General features: G+C 42.5%; 1 protein-coding gene across 4 annotated transcripts; it reads right to left on the bottom strand.

Annotated features, from left to right (window-relative positions):
- Nucleotides 1–941: 941 nt before the first annotated feature.
- On the bottom strand, nt 942–11,136 carry hnrnpc (heterogeneous nuclear ribonucleoprotein C). Of its 4 annotated transcripts, none has more exons than XM_055058646.1 (9): nt 10,993–11,136; nt 5,135–5,252; nt 4,509–4,780; nt 3,686–3,758; nt 3,527–3,574; nt 3,168–3,337; nt 2,649–2,750; nt 2,009–2,154; nt 942–1,819 (listed from the first exon to the last, which is right to left on the bottom strand). In XM_055058646.1, exons 2-9 carry the CDS (start codon nt 5,242–5,244, stop codon nt 1,733–1,735), a joined length of 1,008 nt encoding a protein of 335 aa, XP_054914621.1. In that variant the 5' UTR covers nt 5,245–5,252; nt 10,993–11,136; the 3' UTR covers nt 942–1,732. The 4 variants fall into 4 exon arrangements, with proteins under 4 accessions (XP_054914621.1, XP_054914620.1, XP_054914623.1 ...); XM_055058645.1 differs by having other exon boundaries at nt 2,637–2,750; nt 10,993–11,132; XM_055058648.1 differs by having other exon boundaries at nt 2,637–2,750; nt 5,135–5,185; nt 10,993–11,129.
- Nucleotides 11,137–11,294: the final 158 nt, after the last annotated feature.

Genomic DNA, 11,294 nt, shown 5'->3' with positions numbered 1-11,294 from the left:
CCTGCTCCTCTGTGGCCTGTTCATCCCTGATTTCATTCTCTCCCCTTCCCCTCTTAATCACAGTTCACCCTGCGAGAAGAGCGCTTCTCGTCGACTTAGCTCTCGCCTTTTTGCATCCCTCCTTGATTTTTTTTCTCCCCTCCCTCTCCTTCTTCTCTCGCCAAGTTCCGAGTTCCTCCAAAGATTTCTGGCAGCATATTGCGTAGCTGTAAGGAGGCGTTTATTAGGCAGGAGGGTAAAATGTGTTAAAATGCTGGACGTTTTCTGACAATTGCTCATTGTAAAAGGCTGAATAAAAGCCGAAGCTGAATCCTGCGCTCCACTGCGATGCATAATTCACAATTCAGTGCGCGTACGCCGGCCAGAATGTGTATAAATATATGCAGGAGTGAAGTTGTGGTCCGCAGCCTACAAACTGGGTCCTATGCAACTTTATCCCTGTTGTTTCCAACTCAGGAAGTGCTGCTCCCAAAATTATACTCCTCGTTATGAAAGATGGAAGCAGACAGATCTGGGGAGGTGCGTGAACTATATTTACCACTTCAAAATGTTCACCTTTTCCGTGTCCATTTGCTGTGTGACCAAGCTGCTGTCAAACTTTATAAAATGGCTAAAAGCTTTTACTTCAGTGCATTTATTTAGCGAGCTTATCTTGTTTTTTTTTTTAAACCGCTACGTCCTGAAAAGGCCTCTCCTAAATATTTCGTCTTATGTTGCATTTCTAAACAGTCTTAGTCAAAACACAAAACAAGAAAATGGATTTTGATTAAAGTGGACTAAGCAGGAGTGCGTCCTGATCTTCTAAAGCTGCTGGGACTGAACCCCGAGGCGATTTCCTGGGATGGTATCGGGACATCCCTGCTGTTTACGCTCATGTTCTGTGTTTTTCAAAGAAGTGAGGCCCCAACGATAGAACACAACGGAAACAAATCAGAGCGGGATTAAAACTTCAACACGTTTATTTGCCTGTGAAGTCAAGAAGGAACATGGAGGCTGACAGAGTTGAACCGAGGTCGGCTCCGGTTAAAAAACATTTTAAACCAATGGAATTTGCGAGAAATGGGGAGTGATTGTCTGAGGAACACAAACAGGTCATCATCCTCTTGTAGTTGGCGCACGCTGCCACCTGCTGGTTGGGATGCAGCGTTGCAGCAGGATTGGCAGTTTGGGGTTGTTTTGTTTTGGTTTTTTTTCATTTTTGAAGGATTTAGCAGTATGGCTGCAGCAATTTTAGATCATTTTGTTCAAGTCAACCCTCAAAAAAAAAAAAAAAAAAAAAACAACGTTAAAATAATCAACTAACAAAACAGAACCAGGAAAACAGAACAAGAAAACATATTTTAGGTGGAGAAAAAAAAGAAAAAAACTAGTGATCAGTTCTTTTTGTTGTGCAGTAAATCTTAAAATCTCTCAGCGATGAAGAAGTCGCACAGAACAGCACAGTGCCGGTAGATTGGGTCAGGGAGAAAGTCACTTGTCTACTAGCAGCAGAGGGCCGTTCAGAGGAAACACATGAAACATAGTAAAAAAAGAAGAAGAAATAAAAAGAGGAATTCACTTCTAATCTGTAGGAAGTCAAAGCTGTGCGAAACATTCTACCACTTTGGCAGAAACGAGCAGGTAACTGTGGTGTGGAGAAAGGTTAACACACGTTCGGGTTCAGGTGCTGTGTGTGTGTGTGTGTGTGTGTGTGTGTGTGTGTGTGTGTGTGTGTGTCCTCTCCGTGGCCCGTTCAGGACTCGTCTCCGTTGGTGCTGTCGCCGTCGTCCTCCCCCTCCTCCTGTTCGTCGTCATCCTCGTCTCGCCCTCTGCTTTTCATCTGCAAAGAGAAGCAGAAAAAAAAGAGATAGAGTGCAACGCAACAGAGGAGAAGGAGAAGAAGAAGAGAACTGGCGTTATTACAAAGTTTTTTGTTTGGCCGCGGGGAGGGTTTTTAAAGGAGGGTTTTTCAAGGAAAACGGAGCTATAAAAATGCCGTGGAAGAGCTGCTTCTGCTGCTTGCGTTCACCTCGTCCTCCAGCAGATCTCCGTCCTCCTCCGAGTCGTTCACCTCCTGGCTCCCTCTGGCTCTCTTCAGGGCGCCCTCCTTCTTGCTGGAAGTAGATGAGTGGAGCGGAGACACCTCGCCGGGTTCTGGCTTGGAGCTTTTAATCTCTGTGTGAAAAGGACAAAAATGGATCCAAAAGAAGGTGGATGACTTTCTTCAGTCTAAGCAAGCTTGGTCAGGGGGAGGAAATATATACAGAGGAGTCCTGAAAGAAGACTTGACACTAGAGAGGAGATGCGCCTTCCAACAGGAAAGTCACACTACACGTACAGCCAGAGTTATTGTGAGCAATGCATGTTCATGTCTTAGAACGGTCTAGTAAAACTTTAGACCTAAATCTGATTGAGAAACTATGAGAAGACTTGAAGATTCTTCATTCACTTCATTAAAAACTACCACATATCATCAAGCCACCCCTGCATTCAAGTGGGATTCACAGGAAGAAAAACAGAACAGAGTTCAAAAACTCAGAAATATAAGCTAGCAGTGAACTGTGCATGGGACACCTTATGGTTTTTGGTCAAACAAATGACATTTCTGGGAAGGTTGATGCCGTCAGTTTATCAGTAACATGAACCTGCAGGCCTACCCGACTTCTTACTGTGGTCCTTCTCCATGTGCTCCAAGCTGTCCAGCAGGTAGTCCACCTTGTGCTTAATCTGCGTCAGCTCTCTCTTGATGGTCTGTAAATCGTCCGTCCTCACTGTGGGAAAAACAACAATTGATATGTGTGTGGATACACATTAAAGTCTCCCAAAATGACCGTCCTGTGCAATCTTGGGGCATTTAAGACAATCGCTGATCGGTATAAACCCCAAGTTCAGTTCGGCATTTGAGGAAATATCAGGGTGCCATTGGGGTTTTGGACACTTTTAAGAAATGTGTGGCAGGATTTCAGGTTTCCAAACAATCAACATTTAAGGCTAGCGATCAAATGTAGGTAAAGGGAAATGACTTCTGCAGTTGTAGTCACGTGACATTGGCCAAAGTCTACTTTGGCACTGCATTACCTTACACCATCGAGCTTTTCTACTGATGGTCAGAAAATCTGGTTCAAATGGAGAACCAGGCTGCTCCCAGGTAGAAACTCTGACCACTTTGTGTATCTGTTAGGACCTACTTGTGCGGGAGGTCCTCTGGCTGCTCTTGGAGGAGATCGTGGAGAAGGCGGTCTTGCTCCTTCGGCTTCCCCCGCTGTTCAGACTCACCCTGAGGCGCTTGGACGGGACCGCGGCACGCGTCAGAGGAGGCGGGGCAGGAGGAGGCGCCCGAGACTGGTAGGGGTACATTCTGAAGGTCATGGAAGACGATGTTGCATCAAATAAGCTTCGACGTTCTCATTCAACCAATTGAACAGTACTTTATTAAGTTTAGGGTAAAGATGGAAAAAAAGTACTACTTTTGGACAGCAAATGGTTGAAGACGGGGTAGATATAAACGTGAACATTTAGTCCTCGATAGCAAAAATAAACGTGTTACCTGTCATAGTAATCTCTTTGGAAATCATAATCCAATTCAAAAGATGAACTGCAGAGAAGAAAACAGCAGCACAATTCACACCCCTTAAATTAAACATTTCAGATGTAATCATACATTGCTGTGTTGTTACTAGGGAAACTGAGTGGCAGGGATGCAAACCTGTACATGTCTCCCGCTGATCGTTTCACCGTCTTCGATCGGCGAGGCTTTGGCTCGCCTGCCAGGTTGATGTCTGCGGGAAGGAGAACACTGAAGTTTTGAGGAAAGAGTGTTTTTTTTCTTTTTTACAATCCAAATGTGAATTTGATCACAAGTGTATAACAATATTACTAACTTCTATTTTAATCTTCTTGATTAGCCCGTGGCACGACACAAAGAAAGTGAAAAATTGCTATTTGCTTCTATATGCATCTGGCAACTGAGGCTAAGACATGTATCTGCAAGTCTGAGGTAGTGAGTCACATTGGCCTTGTTTAAAACTGTCACTGACGTCCTTTGAGTTCCAGCCGTGTCAATGTTAGAAGTAGGACAGGCGGTCAATTTGTCAAAGGACAGTACACGCACACGCTCATAGCTACGGGCAATTTAGATGAACCAAGTGACCTAATGTAAGGGAGTACCCAGAGAAGATCCACATATTCACTGGGAGAACATCTAAGCTCCATCTACCTGGTTAAAATTTAACATTTTATTTGGTTCCTTGTGATTTAAGTATTTCAGTAGTTTTTTTGTTTTTTTTGCATCATCTTTATTTTTTACAAGAAATAAAGCAGCCTTTGGAAAAACCTCTCAATGTCAGTCAAAGGTTCTTGTCTTCCATGTTTTCTGTCTTTTATAAGTTTAACACACCTGGATAAGATGGATGGAAAATTATCAAGTCTCCACAGAGATTAATAAAACATGATTAAGCAATTGATTTAGGTGTTCTGACGTAAAATATACCAACTCTTGCCAACTAGAGTTGATGGTCAGTCGCCCTTACCTAACACCTGCCCGACGATCATCCGGCCGTCCTCCCCAGACACGGCGGCCCTGGCGTTCCTCTCGTTGGAGTACTGCACGAAGGCGTAACCCTTGTGGATGGAGCAGCCCACGATCTTGCCGTACTTGGAGAAGATGGCCTCCACGTCGGCCTTGGTGACCAGCAAGGTGTTGAGGTTGCCGATGAAGACTCGGGAGTTCAGGGAGCGGGGGTCGTTCTTGTTGGTCACGTTGCTGCTCGCCATGGAGCTGGAGGTGGAGGACGGCGACCAGCTGGGAGAGGCAGATAAAAGGCAGACTGTTGTTGATCAAATCTGTCATTTGCACATTAGAACCCCTAAGGGTAAAAGATCTCCCCCTTGTGGTGAGCTGAATAAATATGAAAACCAAGCTTAGCTAACAGCCAGCTGATAAACATCAAACTTCTAATACTAGTTCAAAACTTGGCCACGAAGTTTCAGTGTGTAAAAATGTGCTCAATAATTCTAAAGTGCCAAAATAAGACGGCTCCCACGCAGGAAACATATTCTCACATCCCAAACGGTGTGTTCATGCTCTACCACAACAAAAGCAGGGATCTGTAAAATGGACAGCAGAAGAGGGCCGGGGCCTGAAAGCAACACTCACTCCATTGTGTCTTTATCGGCTCGGTGGACGGCTGCCTGCCTGCCTTTCTGTCTGTCGGAGAGAAGAGAGTCCTGAGTGACTGACGGGAAATATCCACTGCACTTTCTCATGTCTTTGGCTAAATCAAGGTGAAAGGGGGAAAAAAAAAGAAAATTGTGAATTAAATAAATTCATTTGAATATACAAGCCTAACTACTAATAAATACTTAATGGGTGCAAAATTTTAGATTTGTACTATGAATATTTGTTTAAATTTATTTTGAAAACCACTAAAAGAAGAAATAGGCCAGAGCTAAATGACTACCATGCAACACCATAGAGTTGACTTTAAGTTTTTCGTCTTTGTCAGATTGAAATGAATGTATTGCATAGGGGTTTTTAGAGTATAGACTAAATCATCATATAGCATCATCATCACAAACATTGTGTTGGTGGAGAAGAAGGGAAGTGTAAGGGGAAAATAGGGATTGCTTACAAACAATACAGTCACCAGTAGTCAAAATTATTATAGATATTTGGTGTGTAGCCAACATCATCACGCCCTGGGAGTCCGACCAACTCACAGGGCGTAGGGATGCACAATGCATTCTGCATCAACATCGGCGTAAACCGATAAATCGGCGCTCGGACGATACTTACATGAGAAACCAATCTCGTCCATCGATTGTATTTACCTCTGCAAAGGTCTGGCAACCAGACACTGTTGCCTTTTGCTCTGCCATAAGAGGACAGAATGATAAACCCCCTCGCCAGTCATGTTAGCAAGTTAGTCATGCGTGGTGAACGATAGCCACTCTCCTGTTGCCAACTTAGCAACTTTGTTGCTATATTCGGCAAGTTTTCGACAAAAAAAAAAAAAAGAAAGAAAAAGAAGTCAGGTTAGCCTTTTTAAAGATCAGCAATCTTCCAGACCCCTGCAGCCGATGCATCCCTACTGTCGAACGATTTTTAACACGTTTGCCCCACGAGTGAAACCGAACCGATTTCAATAACCAGTGATTATTTCCATCTTGTAGGCATTTGTGTGTATGTTTCACGAGGGGGAAAGCAGGAGATCGGCCCTGTGGTTTTTGTGCGACAATGTGAGAACGATACGGACGTGACGAGTTGCAGAACCGTGGGGCATTTAACCAAAGTAATAATGTGAGTGGTGTATGCATTTTTTTTTAATGGTGCCAAAAGGCTTGGGAAGCATGTATAGAGGAAATGCCAGTCATCGGCCTTTGAAGAAACAGTGATATCGGACGTCGATATTAACCCAAATTTTTACATCTGTGAATCGTTAAGAGCAAAATTAGAGTCCTCCTATTTACAAGTTCATCTCAGAATGAATACAAAGATGAATGAAAGCATGCTTGTATGTTCTTTTGGTTGGTTAAAGACTATAATTATTAGTTATTCACTCCTTACATCTGGCCTTTCTGAAAGAAGACTGGCAAAAAGACAACCATCATTCAAAGGAAGTTGCCCTAAACCCTAAGCAACCAGCCACAAAAACAAAATACTCGTTTAGGTCAAAGAGTTTTTAATGTGTTAGCATGACCCAGTCAAAGCCCAGTCAGCTGCTTAATAAAGAAGAAATTTCTGTCTCTGTACCTTCAAACAGATTAGACACATCACCCAAAAGCAACCGCGGCTGCATTTTTTCTGAGATTTTTCAGATATATCTTTTCTTCCACTTCACAAACATCTGCTGCCAAAGTGCTGCTCTGTCGCAGAAAAATCCCAACAGAATACAGTGACAAAACGTGAAGCTGCAGCCGTGTTGAAACTTTCGATATGTATGCGTATATATAGCCTGTTGAGGTTTGCGGTGCGTAAACAACGCAGCCTCATACTGCCGTGCTTGTCTGCATGACAGAGCTGCATGGTTCTGAGACTCTCCTTTGCTGCTCCAGACTCCGCAGCGCTTCACTGATAGCACTGAGGCCTCGGCTTTAGCAAGAGTAAAGAGCTTTGAGTTTGTTGTCGCAAAGTTATGTAAGACTGCGGGTGGGGTGGGGGTGCGCATTTTAATTATGAAATAGATGGAGGCAGCAGTAAAAAAAGAAACAACAACAAGCAAACGGAAAAAAAAAAACACAACATCCAGATCCATTCTATGCTTTATGGTGCCTATAATGCTGTTGTCTTTGTAGATTTAATCGTTCCTTTGACTGAATTTGCAGGCGAGTGATCAAGCTGCGTTTTTGTTTTGTTTTTTCTGCTGACAGAAACTTTATTTCATCTTGAAAGAGGCAGATATCGCTTGTCAAAAGCAAGAAGTGCAGCCAGCTGGGCCTCAGTGTGACCCAGAAGTAGCAGCAGCAGCAGCAGTAGAGGGATTACATGTTAGCTGCAGACTGTCTGGCCAAGGCTTAGTGCTGTGCTCTCGCCCTGCATAATCTGGCACTCTGTAAGCTGGCAGCCGGACAGAGCGACCAGAAGCTGCGGTGTTTCTAATTCTGACAGGAGTCAAGACTTAGAAATTAGAATTAGGGGTTCAAGCAGGGATCTGCGGGATTTGCACACATTCACTTTCCTCTGGTTTATTTTCCAAACCCCATCGATTTTTATGCAGTTCATGGAGTAGGGCAGTCTTGGTTTGGACTGATCCAGATCGGGAGTCGTTGCTCGAATAGATTGTGAAAATAATTGTTTGGTCAGTTTTTCTGCAATGTGTGTCTGGAAGAAAAGGAAGTACAGCTTAAGAGCAATTGAATCCAAACTGTTGCAATCAAACACAAGTACCAGCAATGTGGTATTATTTGTCGGGAAGCGCCAAAGCACTTTTCTCATTTAAGATATCGGTACAAATATCTGAGATTTAGTAAACATTGCTCAAAGTACAAAGCATAGAAATTATACTGAATAGATTTGCCCGTATGGATCAGCCACATTGTCTCTAATACTCAATTTTTTTCAATATGGGGCCCAATTAAGATATCAATGTCGGATCGGTTCATCTCTAATTATTGATCAAGAGATTGCTAAGCTGCTTTGTTGCAAAGCCACAGAAACGCTGCCGGCTGAATCGGTCGACCCTGATGCTTTCGGAGGATTTTCTACCACTGGCAACCTATCACTGGTGATAACTTTATAGAACGTTGCCTGAAAAAACATCAGTATACCAATAGGTAGTATAGTGGAATTATATCACCATGAGGAATATTATGTGGCATCATTGCATTAATCTTTCATCTACTTTGTGGCCCATATTTTAGCTCTAAAATGACCAAATTACACAATAAATGGAGAGTATGGCCAGTAATAAAAGAAAGTATTTAACTGCCGTTTATTATTCCACTATCTGAAACTTGGACATCCGTATAAGAACTCAGTTTTCTGTGTCTGTGGTATGTATGAATATAGAGTTAGTGCTTCAACTGTGCAAGCTGCTGCAGCTAGCATGGCTCATGGTCCGTGGCTTGAGCAGCCATTGAGTACAGATGACTTCCCGTCAGAGGGATACGGTGTGGTATGGGTCAGTGCAGTTCCTCACACTGTTTTGTAAAAGTGATTTCAACAGACCTCTATGACACACCCTTCTTGGGCCAGCATTTCAGTTGTAGGTCCATAGGAAAGTGATAAGATATGGTTGGACAGCACAGTCCATTGATTGTCACCGGTGGCATCAAGCATGAGGCATACTGCTGCGCCACGTTTGTCGTCACACTAGTATGACGCAATGTTGAGCGTTTGGGTTTCGCCTCGACTGAACAGTGAGAGTTCGACTGGCAGAGGAATTGCTCGACTACACCGGACGACATGGTGGGGTAGAGAACTGCACTGACCAGTGCTGCGCCACTCAGTGGAAACGGGGTAACAGTAACTCCGTATAGACATCTTCTTCATACCCCCCCAAAAAACAATAAGACTATTGGAAGATTTCAGCAAATGACTGTAAATCATGGCTTGTTAAGTGGAATTCAAAATATTCAAAAGGTTCAGTGGGCATAAATTGAAGGTGGTAGGAAAAGGCCCATGACAGACAACTTCTGTTGGTTCCTGAAAAAGTTGGGTATGAAACGGCCAAAAGCAATATTGCATATTGCTGGTATGTATGTTATACATACCAGCAATATGCAATACATACCAGGAGTTAGTCACTCCTGGTATATATCACAGAAATATAAAGTTTCTATACCAAACAGGTGATGAGAGTACAGTGTTTATCAGGAAGGTAGGTCAAACCAAGGGCAAAGGACCCAAACAGTTTCCATGTATTGCAGTTGGTATGTATTGCATACCAACTCTATACCAGGAGTCGGTCACTGTTAAATACAAACACATATTTTAAAACTAGTGTTGTTTATTGTGGCATAGTCCTTAATTCAAGCGGTGCTACCATTTCATACCATAAAAAGCCATTTAATGTAAAGGTCCTGTGGGTCGGTTGGCCAATTCATGAGCCGTTGCATTCCTCACCTCCATTTCACACCAACTAGCAACATTTAGTACTTATAAAGCATGGCTCGAGTATTTTTATAGTTAAAATATTTTCATTAATTATGAGATTAATGGTCATCAAAATACTGTGCTCTCAAAACACTGCATTTAATCAGCTTTGTTTTATGGGACACACTGGCGAGCTGTACAGGTTGGTTGTCGGCTATTACGCTAATATTAACAGCGTCTTGAATTTATATATTAGTGAATCCCTCCAAAATACTTAATGGAGCGGCTGGTTCTGTGGATGAAATCTTCTTGAACCCCTTTCAATAATGTCAAGTTTAATATAAGGAATAACTCATGTTTATGTATTTGTGACAAGGGATGATATATTCCACTTATATAATCCATTGGAATAACTACAAACCAATTAATATATTCTTTTTTTTTTAAATCCATTGTCTCTAATCAATATTGTTATGGACTAAAATCAAACACTCTGTCATTCAAATAGTAATTATAATAAAAATATAGGGTGAAAAACAGGAAAAACACACAGAGTGCCTCTGTTGCTGGTGAAACTTTACATAAATATGAAAAAGCACAAGAAAATGCAATCATTTGGCGTTTCTGGTCACACTCACACAGATAGCCATTTCGATCCTGATAGAGCTCTAGGGTCATAACATCTGCACACCTCGAAATAGAAATAACTTTATTGTCACATGCTCAAAAACAAACTGGGTAATTGCAATTATCCTCCACAAAAGCTCCCTTCAACGCCTCTCTTGTAATAGTACTTTTCGGGGAAAAAAACAAACAAAAAAATCGCTTTATTAAATATACCAATATTGCCAAAAAGGAAAAAAGAATACGTGGCGCCTATGCAAAGAGAACTCCAAACTTGTTGATTGTGCAAATGTCCTTGAAAAATGCCTGAAAAATGACATCATTCCTCTGCAGGAAAACATAAAAGCCTCAGCAATCACTACAAAAGAAAATTGAAAAAAAAAAAAAACACCAATTTTCAAGAAATGTAAACCTTTTTTTTTCTGGCTGATGAAAAAGCAACATAAAAATGATTATTCCAGAGATTTGAGTAAGCCGGTTTAAAAAACAATAAAAAAAAAACAGTTGGGGACAATCCTCCACATTTCTCTGCATGAAAACGAGCCAACAGTCAGGATACACGACAAGAGAACACAACACGCCTGAAAAATGGAGGTTTAAAATAGAAAAAAACCCACAAGAGCAAAGACACCGAGGTGAACATTAACAGCAAACCAGTTTTGTTACTGCCGTCACAAAATGTACGCCATAACAGTCAGCCAGCCAGTCAACACAGCCTCGGGAAAACCAGCCAGAAAAAAATAGCAATTCAAAAAAAAATAAAAAATAACACTTAAAAAAATATCCCAGAGACGCTTCAAAATTCAGGAAAAAAATGAAAAAAAAGCGCAAAAAACCTCTTGTTTAAAAATACTCACCAGGACCTTAACACTAAAAATGAGAACAACTGAACGCTTGTTTTACTCGGGAGCTGGGTCGTCCGCTTACTGTGTAGGAAGCACCTCGACACCGGCTGACACGAAATGGCGTCGACTCCGCACACACATTGTGAGCAGAGCTGGCCCCGCCCCCTCTTCGTATTCCTGGCTTCCGATTGGACCTCTCGACCGCCCTCCGCCCCACCCTTTCCGGTGAAAGTCCCTCTCGGATTGGTCGCGACACTCGACGGACGTGTCGGTCAACAGAGACGTCTGCCAACCGCTGTCGCTGGACGCAAATG

Source organism: Poeciliopsis prolifica, unplaced genomic scaffold (assembly GCF_027474105.1).
Source record: "Poeciliopsis prolifica strain line A6 unplaced genomic scaffold, Auburn_PproV2 SCAFFOLD051, whole genome shotgun sequence".
NCBI lineage: Eukaryota > Metazoa > Chordata > Actinopteri > Cyprinodontiformes > Poeciliidae > Poeciliopsis > Poeciliopsis prolifica.
The sequence above is the reverse complement of the archived record's forward strand: the minus strand, read 5'-3'. Positions and strand labels throughout refer to the sequence as shown.